The sequence below is a fragment of the Papaver somniferum genome, chromosome 11 (assembly GCF_003573695.1).
Source record: "Papaver somniferum cultivar HN1 chromosome 11, ASM357369v1, whole genome shotgun sequence".
NCBI classification, from domain to species: domain Eukaryota; kingdom Viridiplantae; phylum Streptophyta; class Magnoliopsida; order Ranunculales; family Papaveraceae; genus Papaver; species Papaver somniferum.
Window position 1 is genome coordinate 33,968,925 of NC_039368.1, and position 25,979 is coordinate 33,994,903.

General features: G+C 36.6%; 3 protein-coding genes across 3 annotated transcripts; all 3 read right to left on the minus strand.

Annotated features, from left to right (window-relative positions):
• Positions 1–673: 673 nt before the first annotated feature.
• LOC113321317 (arabinogalactan protein 13-like) lies at positions 674–1,163 on the minus strand. Its single transcript, XM_026569212.1, has one exon. The coding sequence runs from the start codon at positions 1,066–1,068 to the stop codon at positions 886–888; it is 183 nt and encodes a 60-aa protein (XP_026424997.1). The 5' UTR covers positions 1,069–1,163; the 3' UTR covers positions 674–885.
• Positions 1,164–9,285: 8,122 nt separating this feature from the next.
• LOC113322089 (arabinogalactan protein 13-like) lies at positions 9,286–9,465 on the minus strand. Its single transcript, XM_026570110.1, has one exon. It carries the CDS (start codon positions 9,463–9,465, stop codon positions 9,286–9,288), a length of 180 nt encoding a protein of 59 aa, XP_026425895.1.
• A 7,063-nt stretch (positions 9,466–16,528) lies between these two features.
• On the minus strand, positions 16,529–17,064 carry LOC113323741 (arabinogalactan protein 13-like). Its single transcript, XM_026572078.1, has one exon. It carries the CDS (start codon positions 16,962–16,964, stop codon positions 16,785–16,787), a length of 180 nt encoding a protein of 59 aa, XP_026427863.1. The 5' UTR covers positions 16,965–17,064; the 3' UTR covers positions 16,529–16,784.
• Positions 17,065–25,979: the final 8,915 nt, after the last annotated feature.

Below are 25,979 nucleotides of genomic sequence, written 5' to 3' on the forward strand. Positions count from 1 at the left end.
CTGATAATCCATTGTCTCTACCTCTATTGCATCTATTTCCTATCCTTTGACCTCCTCCTCAAAGCTTAACTACACCTACTACTGATGACAATGCCGATGATATAAATGATTTCGATTAATTTAAAATCACGTTTCCAATTCGTGATTCCGATGCTTACCTTCTTCTAGATCATTTAACTCAACAACGCTTGTAGCTGATGAAGTTTGATTTTTTAGGGTTCACAGGATTTGGGTTCTTTTTTTTTCTGTGAAACCATATAATCAACTTTTTCAATGGTTTGTAAATTGTAATGGATATAGATTTTTAGGGTTCATAAATTTTGGGATTTCAGGATTCAGTTTTCTGCTCAAGGGCTTAGAAGAACGAAGAAGTAGATGAATTCTTTTTCGTGTTATTCATCAACACTAAACAGATTAGATGGCATATCAGTAGCCGTTGGATTACAATGAAACGTTTCTTTTTTCGCACATGCAATCCCGAATGTGTCAACAGTTTGACCTTTTAACTAGGATTGGATGAAAAGTGTAACGGTGGGACATTTTTTCATAAATTTTATTTGATGGGGCATTTTCTCAACGGGACATCCAATTTTGGGGCATTTTTCCAATTCTCCCTAGAAATAATTTGGCGGTCCGGTGTATATTCTGCCTGACTATCTAACGAAACAAAAAGTTTATAGAAAAATTAACCAATTTCATTAATGTAATTTCATGTTTACATCAAATTGGTATCAAGAAATTTCACACAAAACAAATTGAATTGTAGCCATCTCAAAAAATCACAATGTATCAACCGACCAACAAGTTGGACTGTTGGAGAGACATTGTGAGAATGAGAAATAAATCTTTTTCTATGATCTACACAAATCATGATAAGCAACAAGTTTACAAAAGAAATCCAAAAACAAGGGCTGTAAATGAAGCAAAAACAGCAGGAACGACAGCAGCAGCATCAGAGACAGGGCTGGGAGCAGGTGCATCAGCAGCTGCAACATTCTGGACAGCTGAAGCAGCCATGACCATGAAGATCATTGCGACGAACACTCTCATCTTCAATGTCGATTCCATTTCCTAGTTTTCGGATTTGTTTTTTTTTTTTTTTTAAGGTTTTGCAAGACTTCTTTGTGATATTGCAAAGAAGAAGTGCAAAGGATTTTGTGTGAGGAGTAATGTGGAGAAGCAAAATGGGATTTTATAGAAGATTGGAAGGACGAAGGACTGATTAGGAGAGTTTTGCGGTCAGTTATTATGATTCTGCCCGTAATCATAGTTGGACCGTTCAACAACTTATCATTCGTTCCTAATATTTTTAGAATTTAGCTAGGGACACCTCTCACCGTATATCGGATAAGGGCATTGTAATAGAAGCAAAATAATAAATGATGTTCCTGATATATCCCTTTTGACAGTTTGGCTTTATCGCCAAAAACCACCTTATTTGGAAGGGTAGGGCTGTACATAGGTTGTTTAACAGGTTGGAAGGTTAATGAGTGAATGTGACCTTTAATCAAGACTGGAATGGATTGAGTTGGTCACACAGCTGTGAAGTTGTCATCTGTGGGTCTTCTTCCATCTTTTTGCTGTCTTTCTTTCTTTCTTTCCATGTTGTCGATAACAACTAGTAACACATTCCATGGAAACAAATTCAAATTTGTAATTCAAGGAAAAGTCGACAGGCCGTTAGCGCTTTCAATAATTTCTTCTTTCAAAAAGTAGGAAAATTTTGAAATTTCATCGATGGGTTTCTTACTTTACGCCTTTGCTATTGTAAATTTCATAGATTTGCTAGAATGATGAGAAGTTTCCGTTGCTAGAGCATGGTAGAAAATTCCGGTCGGCATTAACGGCATATTAAGTGTTTGAACGAGGTACGAATTTCCAACTTTTCCGTGAAACATGCTGGGAGAGTTTCTGTCAGACGTACCCAATGGACAAAAATCTATGATGCTGTGTTGTGTTTCTTAACGTGGGTTGTTGTGTTCGTGTCCATATATGCCAAACGTGTTGACTAGTATGAACCTTTATCATTATGCAATTTGACTCGGTGTTTGTAACTTTTTCTCTTTCTTAGACCAAATCCTATGCATAGTGTCATTCCTTCAAAATGAAGGATAGACTACCAATTACCTTTTATTTAGGGCAATTCTTATGGCATGGCTAAAGTCATTTTTTTGTTGAGTCAGTTGGATGGTCAAGTTGGCTTTTCCGCTATGATAAAGTACTGGGCGTTAGATAACTAATCGCGCGAGCTAAAGACAAACGTTGGAGTTTAAAAAAAACGCGGGCGTTGGACAGACAAACGCGGGCGCCGAAAGATCAGTCGTGCGCTCAAACAATTAACACCCAGTGCTACTTTTCAATCATAGCACTATTTCCTTCCATTTCCCGCCCATTAATTTTAATATAATAATAATAAAATTTTTAAAAGTATAAGAGGTGTAAGACTTTTATAATATAATAATAAGTTAAAGAATATAAAAATGAAATATAGCATGCGAGTTGTAGTAAAAGAAATCTCAGGAAATGGAGTTGCACTCAGCGTTTGTGGCATTAACGCGGGAGTTTGAACTTCTAATGCTAGCATCATTCTTTCAGACGCCAGAGTTGGTAGAAATGATGCCCGTCATTTCCACAGACGCGTGCTGGTTGTTCCGACTCGATGTTCAAACCAACAAATCTGTTCATTTGAACATCCATTTTCCATGTTTGTTCATTCCATAGTGGGATCAAAATGAACAAACTCTGAGTTTGTTCATTCCATAGGAATTGCTCCGAAGTGTTACAAAATGAAGGATAGACTACCAATTAGCTTTTATTTAGGTGTTATTATTGAGGTCTTTCATCAGACTTCCTACCCAAAGTATTTTAGATGCTCTTTGATGCGAATGAGTGGTTGATAGTGCGGAAGTAGATGGCATACCATCAACCGTTTGGGATGAGAAAGCAACATACATTGCTTACAAAATGCCGTGTGGGACGAAAAGACAACATACATGGCAACCAAAGTGCCATTTGGGAAGAAAAAGCAACACACACGGATAACCATCTGTTGTATGTGTTGAAAAGACAACTTACACAGCAAACCATCAGTTCTGTAGTCTCTGATTGATCAAAATTCATTATTTTTTTTTACATAATGACTTCCCTCCTTGATATGAACCAGTACTCCTTCATCACGAAGGATTTAGTCTCCAAATGAGACTACCTATCTATGACAAGTCAGGAAAGTGGCGCACAATGATTGCGTGTTAATGAGTTGCAGGCAGTGTCCGACAATGATTGTGCGATACTGCATAGACTGTCAAGTGCTAAGAATGACATAACCCTTCAGGGCCAGTGAAGCGCAAAGGTAGTGCTACACTGTAAATACATTTGACTAAATAATGAAGCTTATTGGCCGACACAATGAAGATTCATTTAGAGAAAGGCACGGCAAACCCAAAGTAGCAAGATACAACATGCAACATGCGATGTTGGCATTAAGGCATATACGTGGAAGTGAGTTGGCCCAAACTCAAGGATGATGCAAGAAGGTAGAATAGACTAAAAATTAGTCTATGCATTAGTTCAAGGCAGGGCCAAAGCTTGAACAATGCAAAACAAGCTAGTGATGCAAGAATTGTGTTGCTATTGTCAAGCAAAATTGGCTAAGTGAAGCATATGACGCCATGAGTGACTAGAATGAGTTTAAGGAATTGACTTTGATGATTGAAGCACAAGGATGGTCCGTGCATTAACTTAGAACAAGAATTTGGAAGGGCCAAGACGACTAAGCATGGGATCAAGGCTAAATTCAGTAAAGTGCAACAGTTGTGCAATACAACTCAAGTGACGGTTAGGAGTTGGTTACGGGCTTCACAAGCATGCCAATCACGCGAGACAAAGAAGAACTGTTATAAAGGGAGTTTATAAGCGTGCGATAATGTTTATAACTTCTTGAGAACAGGTGTTGAGTGATTGGCCTGAGTTTGAAGAGAAACTGGCCGAGGTGGCACTTTATAGGCGGTTATGAAACTGCTCCAAAGGACAGATGGTTGTTCCATGTGTGTGCAACGGTTGTGCATGGTATTGGAAAGTAAATCTGCTATATAAATAGTCCTAAGGAATGGGAAATTCGGCAGGCTTACATAGGAGAGTGTGAGACTCAATTTGAGAGAGTTTTTATAAGGCTAAGGCTTGGTTCAAGAGGAACAAGTCTGTGTAAGACCCTAAGTGGGAAAGTTTTGTATATCTTCCCTTTGATGCAATAAAATGAGATGATTGTGTCATGTTCTAAGTGTTCTTGATTGGATGATTGTTGTTAGTAATATATGCATGGCATTGATTGAGTGCATTATGGGGTGCATTTGAGAAGTTTAAGTAAAGTGAAAGAAGGCTAAAGACTTCCGCTGGTAAACTGAAGAGTTGGTTGTTTGCGTTGATGCAAACTTATAAGGCTGGAGTGCAGGTGGGTGAAGTTTGATTCACAGAATCACTGTGATTATGGGTTACACATTTGCAGAAATTTGTCTGGGGCATTTGGAGGTGTGACAGACCGGGTATCAGACCTGTGTTTGGGACGCAATTCAAGTGTAGTTGTTGGATAATACGCTGGTACTTCTTTCTCTCTTAAGTTATTTTCCTGTGAGCATGTGATTTTTACATTGTATTCAGAAATTTTGCATTAGAAATGAGTTCTAATGGCACTATGATCGATGAAGAACTACCGGGTACGTTTGAACAACTAGAGGAGTATGGTGATCTTGGAAGTATGACCATTGACATGGGTTGTGATGTCCTTGATATTCTTCTTGTTTTCGAAGATAAAGGCATGCTAGAATTACTTGAAAGAAGAACATCAGATTGGTTTAAAGAATTTGACGAAAGAGTATGTGCAGTCAAAGACAAGGTGTCTGATGCAACCTTGTTAAATTGCGAAACAATTACTGAAGTGACTGAATTGAAGGGGAAATTCAGTGACATGAAGACCATACTAACAGGGCATGCGAAGCAAATGTCAGAGGAAATAGCAAGTATTCACAAGTTAATCAGTGATAGCATGTTTGCAGGGGAAAACGTGAATGGAGAAAGCTCTAATCGAGTCTCCGAGCCAAGAACTAATGCTGGTTCCAGAAATACTAGACAAATTGAGAATTTCATGTATGACGTTGAGGCATACTTTGAAGCGAATGGAACTGGGGAAGGACAAAAGGTAACTCTAGCAGGCAATTACCTTGGTGGTGATGCAAAGGTTTGGTGGAGAACTATGCTGCAAGAAGATGAAGTTGTTGGTTATGCCAATCCTATGTCTTGGAATGACATGAAAGATGGACTGAGATGTCAGTTCTGGCCGAGAAATGGTGCTTGGTATGCAAGAGAAAGTTTATGTAGGCTAAAACTAACGGATACACCACATGCCTATGCTGAAAACTTCCTTGCATTGGTGCAAAAAGTGCGTGGCATGAGTGAAGAAGATCAGATGTTCCAATTTCTGAGAGATGCGAGTTCTTTGGTTGTTGCTGAACTAAAGAAGAGCAAAATTCAGAGTATCCATATGGTGTTCAGGCGGTAAGAGAGCTTACCAGTTGCACACAAACTGAAGATGTGCAAAGCTTTGAAGGAAATGATGCCAAAGGAAAGGAAAAATCTGCTAGCAGTAAGTGCAAGCATGAGCCAAAGGAAGATGAATTATTCCCTTCAGCCCGAAATTATAGGGGATGTTTCATTTGCAAAGGCTTACATTTCGCTAGATGCTGTCCACTCAAGGCGCAACTTAATGTATCAGTTGGGAATGACTATGGGAGTCATTCTAGTAAGACTCATGAAGAACGAAGTGAAGGTTCAAGGAAGAGACCACGCAGGGAAGTTTTTGCTCACTTCGACAAAGGTAGAAACTAAGATAGAACAAGAAAGAGTGTTGTTCTCTCCGTTGGAAACTTAGTGCAGAAAACATGATGTTTTCTGATCTTGTTCTTATGTATCTTTAGTTGTTGGTTGTTGCAAACTCTGTGTGTAGAGTTTGGTTGTACAAACTTTTATCCGAGTCTTCAAGTTTGTATAGAGTTTGCTTTGGTGTAAGCAATTTTCTTTGTTAATGAAGTTTTAGTTTTCCAAAATGATCGGTGAATCAATCATGTAATGGTACATGGTCTTACTATGTAAGAACGGTAATGAATGAAGGTGTTTTCGTTTATAAAGTCTTGCCTCCTTATTTACGATGTAAAGCTAGTTCATGGGGAGATGCTGCAATAGCATACTTAGCCTAAAGTATGCAATAGTGAGACAAGTTGAAAGCTAATAATAAAAGCATAGGACAAGGGTCCTAGTTGATACAAAAATGATATTTTAGTTTTAGAATTGTAACATGGCACGACGACAAATAGGCAGCGACAGTGCAAGCAATGGAGCAAAATATAAATCATTTCATCAGCAAGCATGAGTTGGGTAAAACTCATGGCCTAATGAAAGATACACACTTTCCAGGCAACAAGCAATGAAGTTCAAAGGAATAATTGGAGACATATTGGCTTTGAAAGCATCGCATATGGAAAACTAAATGGTTAGCTATGTTATGTCCCAAAGATAGTTAGACACAGTTGCGTAGTGGGCTGTGCAACTCAATAGTTTTGATTTAGAGAGTTAGGCAAAGCCAAACTTGCATGTTTCTAATTTGGGTATGCAAGATGGCACGTTAAGTATAAAGAGTTTATACTTAGCCACATTCAGAGAAATGAGTTCTTGAATGGTTGCATGATCAGAATTTGCAAGGCATGAAGTGTTAAGTTCGGGTGTCTTATGCAAAGAGAACCCCTATGCACTTTATGACATGCTTAACGGAGGTCATGGGAAACATAGTTGATCAAATCCAAGAACTGAAAAAGTTCTTGGCATAACCAGGACAACAATCCAAGGCATGTGCAGCAAAATTGATTGAAAACGAAGGCCAAGTCGTTTATAAATCCTTGTCATTTTGAGTTAGATGCAAAAGGCCAAGTCGGGAGGCGAAAGACTATGACAATGATCATAATGATCAACTTAAGAAGAATTATTTTGTGCGTACACTTTGGCGTAAATGATTCAAGTGGAATTCAGGCCTAATGGAGAGGAATTGGCTAAGAAGAATTTCAAGTTTGCATTTGGATATTGTTACATGATTTGGGTAGTAGTTGAAGCGTAGTGCACAATGCTGATGTGTAACTCAAGTAGATGAGATCAATGGCAAAGCAGTAAAGATAAGTGATGTTGATGCTAAAGCATGAAAAGTTGGCTAAAGGCATATTGTGAGAGCTAGCAATGATTGCTGAATTTCAGAAAAGGTTCTGAAAGTGCAGGCAGCGAGGGTTAAGACAAGTATAGTGTTTATACTGGGTCGCGTTCAACGAGGACGTTGAACGGATTAGGAGGGGTAGGTCTATGACCGGTCAGGCAAGTGGTGCACAATGATTGCGCATTACAGAGTTGCTGGCCAAGTCAGTGTCCGACAATGATTGGACGATACTGCATAGACTGTTAAGTGCTAAGAACGACATAACCTTGCAGGACCAGTGAGCGCAAAGGTAGTGCTACACTGTAAAGAAATTTGGTTAATTAATGAAGCTTATTGGCCGACACAACGAAGCTTCATTGAGGGAATGGCAAGCCAAAGTAGCAAGATGAAACATGCAACATGCGATGTTGGCATTAAGGCATATCTGTGGAATTGAGTTGTCCCAAACTCAAGGATTATGCAAGAAGGTAGAATGTACTAACAATTAGTCAATGCATTATTTCAATGCAGGACCAAAGCTTGAACAATGCAAACAAGCTAATAATGCAAGAGTTGCATTGGTATTGTCAAACAAAATTGTCTAAGTGAACCATATGACGCCATGAATTACTATAATGAGTTTAAGGAATTGGCCTTGATGATTGAAGCACAGGGATGGTCCGTTCATTAGCTTAGAACAACAAGTTGGAAGGGACAAGACGACTGAGCATGGGATCAAGGCTAAATTCAGTAAAGCGCAACAGTTGTGCAATACAACTCAAGTGACGGTTATGAGGTTGTTACGGGCTTCACAAGCATGCCAATCATGCGAGACAAATAAGAATGGTTATAAAGGGAGTTTATAAGCGTGGGAGAATGCTTATAACTGCTTGAGAACAGGTGTTGAGTGATTGGCCCGAGTTTGAAGAGAAACTGGCCAAGGTGGCACTTTATAGGCGGTTATGGAACTGCTCCAAGGGACAGATGGTTGTTCCCTGTGTGTGCAACGGTTGTGCACGGTTTTGGCAAGTAAAGCTGCTGTATAAATTGTCCTAAGGCATGAGAAATTCACCAGGCTTACATAGGAGAGTGTGAGACTCAATTTGAGAGAGTTTTTGTAAGGCTAAGACTTGGTTCAAGATAAACAAGTCCGTGTAAGACCCTGAGTGCGCAAGTTTTTGTATATCTTCCCTTTGATGCAATAAAATGAGATGATTGTGTCATGTTTTAAGTGTTCTTGATTGGATGATTATTGTTAGTAATGTATGGCATTGATTGAGTGCATTTGAGAAGATTAAGTAAAGTGAAAGAAGGCTAAAGACTTCCGCTGATAAACTGAAGAGTTGGTTGTTTGCATTGATGCAAACTTATAAGGTTGAAGTGCAGGTGGGTGAAGTTTGATTCACAGAACCATTGTGCTGTCGGGTTACACTTTTGCAGAACTTTGTTTGGGTCATTTGGAGGTGTGACAATACCCATAATATGTGATGCCCTTAATATTTGGAATGACATTCTCTTTTACCATAAATCAAATTTGAATGTCATCTGGCTACACTTTTAAAATGTGGTAAAATTACACTGTTGTAGTTGTTGTCATCGAATCAAACACCGCAACTGTACGTGAACACATATTTAAATTGTGAATTTTATGGCAACTTGCCAGCTAAATCCCGAGCCTATGATCCTTTAGGAATGTGTTAGCAGTAGTGAAATCGTGCGAGTATTATTTGATCCTTAACTAGTGAGACCAAATCCGAACAGTAACCGAAGTTAAAACACTCTACGATATTGTTACAAACATTGCCGCTTATAATTGCAATCTATAATAAAGAAGCATCGACAGAATTCTTTGCTTTTCTTTTTGAAAAAGAAAAAAAAAAGCACCAACAAACCAATGGAGCAAATTATTTGACACGGAACAGATGCTCTTTTATTGAAGAATTCTGAAATGTAGAACCGATACAATTTGAAATTAAAGAAAAAACAATTGAATTGAGAGATAAACTGATCAAAAGATCCCTAAATTCATAAAAGTAAAACCCAACATAATCATCTTACAATCAGAAAAGAATGCCAAAGGCAACTGCTGTCAGAGAAGCAAAGACAGCAGGAACAAACATAAACGCATCCGAAGTTGGGCTAGGTGCAGGTGCATCAGCAGCTGCAGCATTTTGAATAGTCGAGGCAGCCATAACCAAGGCAGTTACTGCAACGAAAACTCTCATTTTAATTGCTGCCATTGTTGGAACTTTGAATGTATTAAAAATGAGAGATGAAGAAAGCTTAGGTGTTTGTATCTGCAGAGACAGAGATGTTGGAAAATCACCGGTTTTATGTGAATTAAAATTTAGTATAAAACGGTTTTTTAAAATAATTAAAATACGTTCCAAATTTATCTCTTAGATTTTTACGGGATAAATTTATCTTATATATTTTTTGGATTTGTGTTAGGGTTTTGTATGCAGAAAAACCCCTCTTGTATCCGTGCGTTGTGAGAATTTTTTTCTTCTTCGTTTTTCTATGATTGATACAAGGGTTTAAGTGCTAACAATTCCATGAGTTTTCCGCTGCCAAGTTCCAAAAGGACAAGTTTGAATGTGCTATTCAAACTTGTTAATATTGTTTTATCTTGGAGGCAGATGTACCCGTAGGGCTATAGCATCATCTTTTCAGAGTGTAGCCGGGCATTCTTGTCTTAAGTACAGTATGTTGAACATGCGCCTCAATCTACCATTACAAGTTTCTTCTTTCTATGTTGTTTAACAGGGATGTTCTTTACATCAACAATTGCAGGAGACGACACAAAAATCAGATAAGTGTCTCTTATATTAATTAGTTGTTTGATCAATTTTAATTGTTATTCTCCAACAATCTTAAGACAAGAAATATATATTAGAGTAACAATTAAGAAAGAATCGAATTGGAATTGATAAGCAGCTCTCGTACTTATACACAACGGTTTTTTTTTCGTTTTACACTTTACATGTGATCGTGATGAAGCTAAATGGTTAATATGTGCTCTATTAATGGCCTGTATGGGGTATCTTGTATATCCTCTAATTTCGTGTGTGCTATAGAAAAGTGAAAACCAAGTTTTTTGTCTTACTTTACATATAAGCTGTTTGATGCCTTACCTGTGAGGAACTGTTCTCGTACCAATTTGAAAGTTGAGACTATGAAGATAAACAATGTCTCGTTGTACGGTTAGAGTCAAATTTCTGATTTGTCTCTTATGATATAACCATGTGGATTGGACTGTGGACTACTATTTTGTTTTTAATGATAATGGTTCTTATATTTGTCGATTGATCAAGTGGTTTGATTCTTTTGTCAGATAAAAAAAAGCTGTCATCTGGCCTGGTATGTTTACAAGAGCATTAACATACCAGCATGGTATGACTTAGTCGGTAGTTCCTTCCCACCTGCACAGTTATGGATTAGTTGAAGCTGCCGAAACAGATGGACTTGTCGGAGCTAACTGGTGATTATGATAGTCATCATAAAAGTTTAGTTTCTGCTCAGTAGTACCAAGGGATACCCTTTTGGGGTTCTGATCATTCCCTTCATCCAGCACCCCCATAGTTCCGTAACAAGCATCCATGGGATTCGAACTCCCATCGAGTGATGACAGTGAAGCGCAGGGATGTGCTCGTCTTCAAGGATTTTGAAAGTATTGTGCCTTCATATGAATTCTAATGGTGTTACTCCAGGAGTGACCCCAGTTCTTCTATGCAAAATCTTCCATGACATCTGATACATCTTTTGGTGCCGAGGAGGTGCAGAAGCCGCGTGGAACAGGGACGTTTCTGCCCAATGCTACAAACTATCGGAGAGGTCGTTCCCGGTAGAGGAAGGAATTCGGCATTTGGAAGTAATGATAACTATCCCAGGTCGTGGGATTCCTGCACAGTTAGAAGTATTTCAGAATAGACCACCTACTCCAAGGGGACTCCTCCCCATTGAAATGGGACTACTACAGTCTAGATACTGGAATCAGCATTTTTTCAGTTTGGCAGGGGTTGTTAGGAGGACTGACGATGTGCAGAGAAGGCTCAAAATTATAGTTATCAATCTGTTGTTTGTTTTCATCTTAATTGATAAGTCATGCCCAAGTTAAACCCCTGAGTTGTGCTTGAAGAGTTGTTCTAGGTGGCACACTAGAATGCACATAAGAACCGAGTAAAATCTAAGGATACAATGTATGATTTTGAACTCCGTATGCTTAAAGGGACTCTGGGAGCATAACCAATGTGTTGTAGTCCTTGTGGATACTATACTGCTGATTTTGAAATATGTCCACGAATCTCGTAAGTGGTTGGTGGAGATTATATGTTGTTCATTTATATCGTATGTCTGCAGCTAGTTAAAGGTAGTTGACGGAGGAACTATTTTTGTTCGGGTCTACCTTAAAGGGTGAGGTATCTTGTGAAATTGTATCATGTTATTGAATAACTAATCTTTATCACTCTTCTTGGTATGAGTATAAATTAGTCAGGTGAAAAATCTGTGAGCAAAAATGAGGTGATGCATGAGGGAACTGGAACATTGGATTGTGCATATCAAAGTATTGTTCATCAACAAAAGCATGCGCGATGGCACTATGCAATTTAGTTCCGTAATCATGCAGAGGTACAGTGGAATTCACTTCAGGTACCAACCCCATCTGCTTTTGGTTGGATATTTTATTTTGAGATTGTGTAAATCTTTTCTTGGAGTAAGAATTGATAACTTAAGGTGGATAGTCCACATACAAGGCTTGTATGTAATTGTCGTTGAAAAGAACTAAGGTTGTACACCTTTATAATGATACTCTTTAGAGCAATAACGTTCTATATTATGCTAAGAATCTCAACTACAGGTAATGAGAGTCATCTTATCATGATTAATTGTTGTACTTGCTGCCTATCAGCACTTACGCTAATTAATTAAAGAAGAGCTAAGCCTTAAATAATTTTTGAGAGAAGTACTTAAATGTGGGGAATAAGATCTATGATCTTTTATTTGGTACATTTCATCTATGGGAGGTTTCATAATTAACAACATTTTGTTCAGAAGATTTTGAGAAAATAACCTGGAGGATGTCGATCTTACAAGAGGAACCTAGACATTTCCCCTGGAAAACGTGTAAATTTTGAAAAAGAGAGGAAGTCAGTATTAAGATTGACTTAGGGAGTCTATTGTTGAAGTCGAACCTTAGACTAATATTGACACTTCGTAAACTCGTGTACAAATAATTCTGGACAGTAGCATAGATATGTGATTATTGACCACTTCAGGCAGTGGTGGGCTAGAGGAAAGAAGTAATACTGAGATTACTTTGGCATGTCTTCACAATTCAGTAAAATCACATTACCACAGGCACTGATGGTGCTGTGTAATGATACACAAGTGGATTTTGAGAAGTATCCTTAAAAGGTTGATCAGGTGGTGTATGGAAAACTACAAGGTTTGGAGAATATAGAGCTTACCTGATATAATTTGATTATACAGTTTTATATAAGCCTAGATACGTATCTTACTAATTGCCTCTATAATGATATCTTGTTGGTGAACGGTGCATTATATTTTAGCATGCCATTGGTATATGTTTTACAACCACTAACAAATCGGTGTTGTTTAAGATTTGACAGGAAACTATTATGCGGTTGAAGTGGTCTAAAGGATCAGTAAGTAACCAAAAGAACTTTTGAGGATATAGTTTCTGTCTAACGTGTTTAGTACGTGTTGTAAAACAGATGTGTATATCCGCGTTTACCCTGGGAAATCACAGGGATGCTCTGACTAAAGGATCAGAGATTGGAATGCATGAGGTACATATTTTAATTTCAAATATGTGATTTATATTGCACTAACCTTAATCTTGAGGAAGATGTAAAGAATGTACTACTGAATAGTACATGTATTTTTTATATGCTTTACAACCACATATGAAATATGTGATATTTACGATTTGACTGAAAAAAGGCCAAGTTGGCTGATATGATCTAAAGGATCGAAGGGAACCAGATGAAATTCTAAAGAAAATGGTCTTTGTCAAACTCGATGCGTTTAATGTGTGTTGTAAATGTGCAGTATATCAAGTGTATACGGATACACTAGTATCTCAAAAGAGTGGGATGATCTGATCAGAGACTTGCGATATGACTTGCCATACTTGAGGTACATCTTAAATTGTGTATGTAATACATATTGTACTGACCTTAAGAGATGTTGTTGTTTCAGGCTATGGAAAAATCTTAGCCTATGTGTGTATCCTCTTAAGGAGTGTCTGTCTAAGGAAGTCCTTAAAACAGACAAGATGAAATTGTATTTTGGAAAAATCAAAGTTCGTCTGCTTTAATTCAAGCATAAGAGGAAGACGAATGATTACTAAGATGCTTCTTAGAAGATATTCCTCTGTGACCGAAGCCTGTGGCCATCATTACAAAAACTCAATTGACTATGTGAGTCTAAAGTAAATGAGCAATGACAAAGTCTAGACATACTCGGGGAAGGCTATTTCGGTAAGACAACTATACTCTTAAATGAAGTAATTTTAGTTGATTCGTGAAGTCAAAAAGAGGTCTCAGTAGACATATAAAGTCAAAAGAGAACCGCATAGACTTAGGGAAGTCAACAGAAAAATTAGTGGTCCTTTGACGAAAGGATTTTCTAAAGAGATAGTTCGTAATTATACATTTGAGGGGGAATGGGACTTAAGATCATAAAAATAAACTTGCCATGAAGGATACTCAACCTTGCTGACTGGATATCCCAAGATCAAGGTTTCGAATGAGACAACTAATTTATGGTGGGTAAAGGTAAACACTATCAGAGAATTATATTCTCTCTGTCCCTTCCCTATGGTGTAGATGTGATAGTGTGACTGCATGTGAAGGGTGACTTTTAATAAGTCTTAATGAGTTCTATAGTTTCAATTTTAGATTGAACTGGGGTGTAGCAGTGAACACTCTTGATGGAACTCACCTATCTGAATGAGGAAGTGGGTCGCTTCCTATGAGAATATGAGCTGATTCTCTAGAGCATTCTGAGAAACAAGACGTCCAGGGACAAAATGGACACCACGGCGGAGCTTGGCAGCAACCTTGGAGATATCATGCGTGGTTGTTATCGCGAATTACACCAAATGTTAGACAATTCAAGACCTTATGGACACTGGCTAATAAGTAGTTCAGGTAACCTCTCATTAAGCAAAGGTTCAAGACCTCATAGACACCTATGCATATTCGTGATATTTCCTGTTTTCTGTGTTTTATCATATTTCCATTCATGTGGGGGATTGTTGGAAAATCACCGGTTTTATGTGAATTAAAATCTAGTATAAAACGGTTTTTTAAAATAATTAAAATACGTTCCAAATTTATCTCTTAGATTTTTACGGGATAAATTTACCTTATATATTTTTTGGATTTGTGTTAGAGTTTTGTATGCAGAAAAACCCCTCTTGTATCCGTGCGTTTTGAGAATTTTTTTTCTTCTTCGTTTTTCTATGATTGATACAAGGGTTTAAGTGCTAACAATTCCATGAGTTTTCCGCTGCCAAGTTCTAAAAGGACAAGTTTGAATGTGCTATTCAAACTTGTTAAGATTGTTGTATCTTGGAGGCAGATGTACCCGTAGGGCTATAGCATCATCTTTTCAGAGTGTAGCCGGGCATTCTTGTCTTAAGGACAGTATGTTGAACATGCGCCTCAATCTACCATTACAAGTTTCTTCTTTCTATGTTTTTTAACAGGAATGTTCTTTACATCAACAATTGCAGGAGACGACACAAAAATAAGATAAGTGCCTCTTATATTAATTAGTTGTTTGATCAATTTTAATTGTTATTCTCCAACAAGAGATAATTGTGTATGTTTAAGAACTGAAATGGGATTTTATAAGAACTCGGGAAGGAATTACTTACAGTTTTTAATTGAAAAAGAGTAGGCCCGTACCTTAGTGGCAGTGAGGACTGCTGTGGTGGAATGTATGAGTTGGGGGTGGAGTAGCAGTTTGTCACACAGCTATTAAATGAAACGGAAAATGGGTAATTTGTCCAAATATTTTAAATCACGGTTCAAATGGACGAGTAAAAAATAGTTTGGGTGAAATGACAAAAAAAAAATAGTAAGGATGAAACTGGATTCATCCTAACTTAAATTTAAAAAATAGTAAGGTTGAAACTGGATACATTCTGTGTAAATTAAAAATAAGAAAAAATATTTGAAAATGTGCACGATGAAACTGGTTACATCCTGCCTATTTTTACATTTTTGTCCATTTAAACAGTATCAAAATTTAACTATCCATTTCACCCAAAAATTGTTGATTTTGGTCTTTTTAATCAATTTTGTGTAAACGAAAACTCATTCGTTGCCGGGTACATCTTTTTGCTGTCTTTATTTCTTTAAGGGTAACCACTAACCACCATCATATTTTATCATGTATATACGAGTATGGGATTCATCTCAGTCATCTAGCATCATGATACGGCTCCGTGTGCATTGACACTTGACAGCCAACTGAACGACTAAAGTTTCGAGTGCATCAAGTGGGTTAGGCTAGGACTGTTGCTTGTTTATTAAGCGGTGTATGTGAATCAGACCCAAAGATATTATTATCAATTTGCATATTATTACATCTATTAAGAAATTAGATATGAATGATACAACTTTAGTTGGCATATAGAGAAAAAAGAAATGGTATTATATTAGGAACCGTTAGAAAAGTTTGGCAAGGATTATAGTGCGCGGGTGGGGCGTATTTGACAAGGCTGGAGTAGAGACGTGTGCACTGACGTCTTTATCTTCCAGGATGCATGTTTCCTGTTCCTATGCCTGCAGGTTTCTTCTTGTAACACGGTTTCAGAATTTGCATACAAATCCACGCTGCAATTTCAACTAGATTTTTCAATAACGTCGGCAATGGCATATGACAATAGAACTACAAGTCTACAACTTATTACGGTTGAAACTGGGCTTAGGAAGGCACCCTGAGATACCGTTTTAAAAGATGATATTATCCTACTGTAAAATTTTATCATTTATGCAAACTCAAGCCAGAAAGAAGTGAACCAAACATTGTAGGCTTGTAATTGTTGGGTAAATGTCCAGAACTTGAATTAGAAAGTAAATTTACTAGTTCAAATAACACATCAAAACATCGGTAAAGAATTGTTGCTGACGAGTTTCGATCTCAGGTAAGCCAGTAACTTTACCACCGTATTATAGTGACATCGGTTGTATTCTGTTGTTTGAAAATGAATCTAGATCAATTATAACTAGGTATAGACAAAGTGTAAGATTGATAAAGACAAATTAATTTGGAATGAAACAAATATATTTATTGAAACAGTTTGAGATCTACAAACAATTTGCTATGGAGTTACATCAAGCGGACATCAGAGCTAGAATGATGCAAATCAACCTCACCCACAAAAACCGAGATGCTAGTTGAATTACATTTTCTTTGCTCCTAAAAGTAATGATGCGACACAAAATCAAATGTTAAATACAAGAAACAAACTTGTCATCAAATCCTTGAATTAACAAAGAAGAAGCTAAATCCGTCTTTTGCTTTAGAAGAGGTACCCGAAGGCAACTGCGGTCAATGAAGCAACAACGGCTGGAACAAAGGCAGTTGCATCAGAAGTAGGGCTTGGTGCTGGTGCATCAGTAGCAGCAACATTTTGGACAGCCGAAGCAGCCATGACTAAGGCAGAAACTGCAACCAAAACTCTCATCTTCATTGAAGCCATTTCTTTGTATGAAGGGGATTTTAGGATGTGCAGAGAATGCAAGAGAAAGTTTGAACTGCAAAGAGGAACTGGCAGATATGGTTTTGTGGTGAGGAAAAGCTTGAGAATTGGGAGGGTTTTTATATTTGAAAGTGGGAAGGGAATTTAGAGTGGCAGTTATTACTTTGAAAAGAGTAGGGTCGTGGTGGGGTGTAATTACAGAGTGGAATGTTCGAGTGTGACGAATAGATGAGAGTGGGAGTGGATTGTTTGTCACACAGCTGTGAAATTGTCGTCTTTTTCGGCCTTCCATTTTTTTTTGCTGTCGCACTTTTAACCGGTAATCACCTAAGAGCTTCTCCAATGGAAAGTGAGTGAGGAAAAAAGTCTTAATACACGTAGGATGCAAATCCAAAATTCCTAAAATCTTTCTCTAACCCTGACTTCTATAATCAAGGTGTAGACGACTTGGCATAATTTTGGGTAGACATCCTCTTGCTCAACCTCTTGTTCTAGAGGTTGACATAGAGGATGTCTATCCATCCTAGTCAGCTTTTTTTTAATAAATAATAAATAAATAAAAATTATTTTTTATTTAATTTAGTTAATAGTACTACTACTTTTTTTCTTGTTCTTTTCATGAGCCACCGAGAAGAGTGTCACCAAATCAAAATCAAAGTCGGACAATAGTACAACTATCTTGGATCGATCATTTTTATTTTATTTTTTTTGAAAAGGTGATCAATTATATCTGATCAATACATACTCATAAAAAAAAATCAAACACGATCTGTATATACATAATTTTCACTATCTATCACACTGTCAAAAAGTAATTTTTCCCAGCTTCATCCCCGGCTTCCACTTCAGGCCATATACTCCTCATCTTCTCAAGTAGCAACCATTACAGAGATGAGCTTTAGCTCCTCTCCAAAATACTCGAGCTACAACACCTTAAATTCTTTAAAATTCTCTCTTTCACCGGAACCACCAGTTCGCATCCAACCACTACGAGCTCCCATTTCACTTGTTCAGTCCTTCACCATTTTCAAGAATCAAGACCACCATCAATCAGTTCGCCTCCAACCTGCAGTAGGCTTTTCTTTCATATCACGATTCTCAATAACAACAGCAGTGAAGGACTACCCAAAACCATACGGTCCAGTTCATTCTCCATCCACCAGTCCATACTTTCACCTTCAGCTACACCCTTTTGTGTCGTTACAGGTCAAATATATTAACCTCTTATTTACAGCAAAATAAAAGCTTTGCAGATACAAAACAAACTCATCCTTAATGCAAAGCTAGCATGGCCAGTCACATCCAAACACATTACAACTGAGACAACCTTCCGTGTGTGTGTGAGTAACAACTGCATAAAAGAAAAGAAAGACTTCCTTCATAATACAAAACAAACAATAACATACAAATAACCAAAAAATCAAACAAGTACCTAGGCCTTACTGATTGCCATTAACCACGTATATATATTATAAAACTTGAGGTTCGTGAGTTTAACTAAACAAAAAATATATAATCATCCTAACAAGAAATTTTGAGTACTTTAGCATTTCTTCGAATAGTTTGGGCCTGTAATTTTTGTTATTTTCTTTGAATATGTAATCAAACTTTGGATACCGGATGGTTCCATCTCGATGATCTTATACTAGAAAACAACTGGGTGATATATAATTTGTTGTCGAATTGAATAATTAACTATGAAATATGATAATCAGAAGAATGGTGCTTCCCGTGGCAGAAAATAAGTAAAATGGTTATTTTTTCGGTCAATAGATATCAAAATAAAATATTTTCATCAATTTGAAAATAAGTGACAACTAGGCAAAATGTTGGAACAAAAAAAGGTGGGTTGGAGATGAAATTCCCCCCCCCCTCCCCCCCCCTCCCCCTATAGTTAGGAAAATTGGTTGCTAGATAAGATAGAGGATGTCTTTCCATAATGCCACATAGGAAGCTGACCACACCACCATTGGACAAGCTCTAACTAAATCAAACGAAAATTGTTTATGCATCTGAATTTTATATCCATCTAGGCTAGACCTAGTTCATCCAATAACAGTAAGGGTTTTGCTCACCTTTTTCTTGGAAAGATGTAATCTGCAAAGTGAAGTATACGGGTCAGCCTAGGCCTATGTGGTCGGAAGGAAAACAACTGCATTTTTCATGAAACCTACTTCTTCACTGTTCTGTGTACACAACGATTTTCTCGATGCATTAAGTTTTTTCGGCTTTCCTTCAAAAACCAACCTAGATGGGTGCTGTGAAATATCACAGAAAGAAAGTAAAGAAAAGAAGTTTTCTTATTATTACAAGAAGGTTATTATTGGGGCGTCACATTTTATTAGAGGGGCGTCACCTAATAGGACAATAACGGGTCACCCAGAAGTAATATCAAAAATCCCTTATCTCAAATAATTTTGTAATGACTAAACAATCCTTATTTAGTTAATTTTAATTTAATTTAATTAGATAAAAATTAAATTAATGAATTTTGTTGTATACTTGGTGAATTCTGGGACAAAGTTTTTGTGGGAAGAAAAACTGGCCGTAAAATAAACTTCTACGGTTGGAAATAATCCAAACCTGGACGTAAAATCACTTCTACGGTTGGAAATAATCCAAACTTGGACGTAAAATCACTTCTACGGTTAGAATTAAAAGAAAACTAGACATAAAATCAGATTATACGGTTGGAATTAAAAAGAACCTGGACGTAAAATGAGCTTCTACGGTTGGAACTTATTCAAACCTAGACGTAAAACTACATGCAAATAAAATTCTACGGTTGGAATTCATCCAAACCTGGACGTAAAATCACTTCTACGGTTGGAAATAATTCAAACATGGACGTAAAATCACTTCTACGGTTGGAATTAAAAGAAAACTGGACGTAAAATCGGATTCTACGGTTAGAATTAAAAGAAACCTGGACGTAAAATGAGCTTCTGCGGTTGCAACTAATCCAAACCTGGACGTAAAACTACATGCGGATAAAATTCTACGGTTGGAATTAATCCAAACCTGGACATAAAATCACTTCTACGGTTTTTAAGTTTTTATTTTAGTTAAAGGATAATCTAGACATTTTGTATATGTGTTCAATAGTACCTCATAACCAGATTTTTGTTCACTAAATATCCAAATGAATCCCCTCTATTGGATGGTGACGCCCCAATAATAGCCTTCTATTACAACGATGTTCAAGATACAAACACAAAGGTTTCAGACAGTATTAATACACAACACAAAAACCAAAACAATACAGGACATTGACCTTGACTAGTGCTGACCAGGACAAATACTGACCAAGACTTTACAGTTGACTTATATTCCTAATAGCCTCCCTCAAGTTCATACAGGCAGACATAGTATCAACTTGAAAAACAAACTTAAGAGACAACATTAAGTAAAGCTAAACTAGTAAAGGGAGAACTAAAAGCAGAATCTGCAACATCGCCAGTAGATGATTGACACTGTTCAACATCTGCAGCAGCAACACCAGTTGTTCCAAATAGTTGTTGAAGTAAACAAGAAAAAGCTGGAAAACACAGTCCTTTGGTAAAAATATCATCCAGTTGATGTTGAGGAGCAATATGTTGAACTTTAAGAAAACCATCTAAGACCAAATCTCTGACAACATGATACTGCACCTCTATATCTTTTGCCCTGGCATGAAACACAGAGTTAGAAGCTAAGAAAATTACTGAAGTATTGTCACAGTAGATTGTAAAGGGATAAGTGACTGAAACATGTAATTCTTTAAAAAGATTGGACAACCACTCCAATTCAGATGCAGTGACTAATAAGCATTTGTACTCTGCCTCAGCAGATGACCTTGACATAGTGGGTTGTTTCTTGCTAGACCAAGAAATTAAAGAATTGCCCATAAAATCTGCATTGCCTGATGTAGATCTTCTTGTATAAGGGCAACCAGCCCAATCAGAATCAGTAAAAGTTGTGATTGAAGAAATATCACCTTTTCTCAAAGCGATTCCTAATCTAATAGTACCTTTCAAATATCTGAGAATCCTTTTAGCTAACAAAAAATGCACATCTGTTGGAGCATGCATAAACTAAGATACATAATTCACCCCGAAAGCAATATCATGTCTTTTCATTGTTAAGTATTGTAAACTCCCAACTAAAGTCCTATATTCAGCTGCATTTTCAAGTAAAACTCTATCATGGATAGAAGCTCTTGATTCCTTCACAACTGGAGTATTAGCAGGTTTACATTCTGACATATTTGCCTTAGTAAGCAATTCTAAAACATACTTTTTATGTGTTAAGACAATAGAATCCTCTGTTCTTGTTACTTCAATCCCCAAAAAATAATTCAGATCATCTAATTGCTTCACTGCAAATTCAGTACTTAAAGATGTAACTAATTTATGCATAAGAGTATCATCATTGCCAGTTAAAATGATATCATCTACATAAAGTAGCATAATCATCACAAAAGAATTTGAAGTATATATAAACATGGAATAGTCACAAATAGACTTGCAAAACCAAACTTGACCAAGAAATTGCTAAATCTATTAAACCAGGCTCTTGGTGCCTGTTTCAAGCCATATAAACTCTTCTTCAATTTACACACATAATCTGGATGAACGAGATCAATGAAACCCTGTGGTTGAGCCATATAAACATCTTCATCCAAAAAGCCATGTAAAAAAACATTTGACACATCCAATTGTTTGACACTCCAATTATGTGTAATAGCCAACACCAAAACTACTCTTACTGTTATAAACTTGACTACAGGACTGAAAGTCTCAGTGTAATCAACGCCATCTTGTTGATTATATCCTAATGCCACTAATCTTGACTTAAATCTATCAACAGTACCATTTGCTTTCAATTTAATCCTATACACCCATTTGCAGCCTAGAATATTCATATGTGGCCCAGGTTTAACAAGATCCCAAGTGTCATTGTCCTTCAAAGCTTGATGTTCTTCTTTCATTGAAACTTTCCACTTAGAATTTTTAACTGATGTTTTAAATGTTTTTGGCTGAGGGGGAATATCCAACAAAGAAGTAAAGGCACAAGGAATTGGATGCTTGATAGAAACATGCATAACATGATCAGGATAAAGTTTTGGTTTTGAAATGACTTTCATAGATTTTTTAGTAATAATGGTTGAAGTACCAGAAGAATTTTCATCAGTAGGCAATTCAGTTATGACAGGAGATGAATTAGTGAGAGAAGAAGATGACAAAGAATTATTAGAATAGTAAAATTCATTTTCTGAAATGAAAACATTCCTATAAATATGAACTTTCTTAAGAACTGGATCAAAACACTTATAACCCTTGTGCAATGAGCTATAACCAATAAAAACACATATGACGGATTTAGGAGAAAGTTTATCTTGTCTAGATTGACCCAAGAAAGGATATCATTCAGTTCCAAAAACTTTCAGAAAAGCATAATCAGGTACAGTTTTGTAAAGAACCTCAAAATGAGATTTATTTTGAATAACAAGAGTTGGAGTTCTATTAATTAGATAAGTGGAAGTTAAGAAAGCATCAAACCATAAATGTTTTGGACAAGATGCATTAAAAAGAATAGTATTACCCGTATTTGTAATGTGCCTATGCTTACTTTCAGCAAGGCCATTTTGTTTTGGAGTTTTGGGACAAGATACTATAAGAATAATGCCATGAGTAGCAAGATAAGTGCCTAAAGGACATTTAATAAGTTCACTGGCCCCATCCGTTTGAAAAGATTGAATTTTGGTAGAAAAAAAAATTTCAGTTAAAGATTTGAAATGTATGAAGCATTTTAAAACATCAGACTTCATATCCATTGGATAAATCCAATGAAACCTACTAAAATCATCTATAAAAAGAATATAATATCTATATCATTGCAAAGAAGACACAGGGGAAGGTCCCCATTCATCACAATGAATCAAAGACAAATGAATAGTTGCATGAGATAAAGAAGTGGAAAAGGGCAATCTTTTACTCTTAGCAAGCTGACATGGATGACATATTGTAGAAGAGTTAGAAGAATCTAGTACAATGTGTTTTGAAGAATGAAGTTGATGAATGATTTTAGATGATGAATGTCCTAGTCTACTATGCCATAACTCAGAAAGAGCATGTAGAGAAGAAAAAACATGATGAAAATGAGAAGAAGAAATAGGATAAAGATTATTTACTAGTCTCCCATTAGCGAAAAGCATATCAGTATTCTAATTTCATAATCTCTTGGATCTAGTCTAAAGTAACAATGATTTTCTGTTGTAAACTGTCCTACAGACAGCAAATTATGTTTCATGTCTGGCACATGTAAAATGTTTTGCAACTTAAAACTAGTATCAGAAACATTCAATGTAGAATCACTAGAGAGAGCTATAGGTAAAGACTTACCGTTGCCAATAACAACTCCACCCTTGCCTTTATAACAAGCAGTATTTTGAAGTATAGAAGAATCACCAGTCATGTGTGCAGAAGCACCTAATCTGAAAGCCATTGAGTATATGAGGAAGGATCATCATTAGCTGGTTAAGTTTTCATATGCATACCAGTAAACTCCTGAGAAGAATTGTTATGAATATTATCATTGCCTTGAGAATGAGATTCAGTTACACCCACAAAACCAGAAGTAGGAGGAGGATAATATCGAAAACGGCATATGCTTGCATAATGGCCCTTTTTCCTGCATATTTGACACTCAACTTGAGAAAAATCCCATTGACCTCTTCTAGCATCACCATTATGAACTGAAGCACCATTGCTAACACCATTACTAGCACCAGTTCTAGTATCACCAGTACCAACATCAGTATTCTTATTTTCAGTAGATTTATTATTGACATATGAAGCACCATTCTTATTCTTATTACCAAGATGAGAATTATAGCTAGAACTAGCACCACCTCTTCCATAGAAAGAAGTTTGATGTTGAGCATCAAAAACAGCAGTACTGTCCTGTGCTTGATCAAGAATCCATTGCTCATGTGTAATTAATCTTGCCTTCAAGTCAGCAAAAGTATAAGGAGTTTCTCTATTCTGAGAAGATATCACAAAATTATCATACTCCCTGCCTAAACCATTCAACACATGCATTAACAAGTATGAATTGCTCGCTTTTTCACCAATAGCAGCAAGAGAGTCTGCAATACCCTTGATCTTTTTCAAATGCACAAAAACAACCAAATTTCCTTTTCTAATACCATACAATTGTTGTATTAACATAATTTTACGAGCCATATATTGAGTTTTGAATGTACTTTCAAGAAATTCCCAAATGTCTCTAGCAGTAGTTAATCCTAAGACATCACACAGAAATAAATGCTATAAAAGTAGCTTTTAAACAACTGATAACAAAACGATCCATTCTTCTCCACTGAACCCACTTTGGATTTAAACTAAGAAGCCCATTAATCAAAATCTTCTCCTCGGGTTCTTGTAAATCACCATTAACATGACCATAAAGATCAGTAGTAATTAAAACTGACTCAAATTGATCCTGGCATAAAAGAAAGTTCGAAGAATCTAATTTGAGTGAAATAAAGTTCGAAATATTTGTGAAAGGTAGAGTAAAATTCACAAAGTTACGAGATTCAGAATTTTCTGCAGTGGAAGCCATATCTGTATGATTATTGGTGTTGTTGTTGTTAGAAGAACCTTTGTTACGCCTGGTGTAGACGAGCATAACACAAATTCACAAATAAATCGAAGAAATTCAAGATTAGGTTTAGTCTTGAACAAAGAGGATGAAACATTGTTGATAAAATTTGTTGAAATTGATTGAGAATCAATCAGAAAAGGGTATTGAAAAAGATTGTTTTGCTTGATTCTAAAAGATGTGTAAGAAAATTTTAGGTTTGAATCAGAACCTATCTAATACCATGTGAAATATCATAGCAAGAAAGTAAAGAAAAAAAGTTTTCTTATTATTACAAAGATGTTCAAGATACAGATACAAAAGTTTCAGACAGTATTAATACACAACACAAAAACCAAAACAATACAGGACATTGACCTTAACTAGTGCTGACCAGGACTAATACTGACCAAGACTTTACAGTCGACTTATATTCCTAATAGTTGCATATAGGATTGATACAACGTCGGATCTCAACCATACCCGAACAAACACCGAAGCAAGCACTTGAACAATTGACAAAGCCGTGTACCTCTTAACCCGACTCTAACGGTGTTTCAATTCAACTCACCCATCCACGTCAGCTTGAATAGGTGATTCTCTGTGATGATTTTGAAAGATTCAAGAGAAATGCGTTAAATGATTTAGCGCAAAAAAATATCAACAATTAATCTCCAACAATGAGTCAACCACTAAAAATATGGAAGGACAAAATTTGATTCAAGCTACCTCTTGAGTCTTGAACCACAATTTGATTCAAGGAAAATGACCTTGCTTTTTGAAGTTGAATTCCAGCCTCCTGACTAGACTAACTAAAGTCTTGTACCAAAAAGTAAATCCAGGGAGTGTTGGAGCATTCCAGAAAAAGAGAGAATATCGCTCTGAGGCGAAAAGTCAATCACCAAGTCAAAATTAGTCAACCCAAATCTGAGTTCATTTAATTTGATCTGATCCGTATTTATTTTGTTCAATCATCAGCTTTAATTTCTTGTCTGAATCCTTCTGTTTGATTTCTTGTTTTGGATTTAGAATTTAATGTAAAATTCTCGATGTTTTTCTTACCCTAGCTTTTGTTTTTCTTGTTACCCCTTTCTTCGTGTCGATCTCTGGTGTTAATTGAGCTGTTTTTCTCCTTTAATGGCAGATTAAGCTTCTCCTGTATCTGTTTCCACGCATGGTGTTGCAGTATTGTCCCATCAATTATCTGGGTTTCTCAATGGTTGGCAGTATCAAAGTTGGCGTCTTCAAAAGTTGGCCTTATCTAACAGTGGTGTGTAGATTCTTCATCTTTATCTTGTCTTTCCATCGCTATCTGTTTGGGAATCATAGTTTTGGATTTAACGAGCTGCTACCTTTTTCGATCTCTGCTTCTGATGTTATCTCAATTTTTTT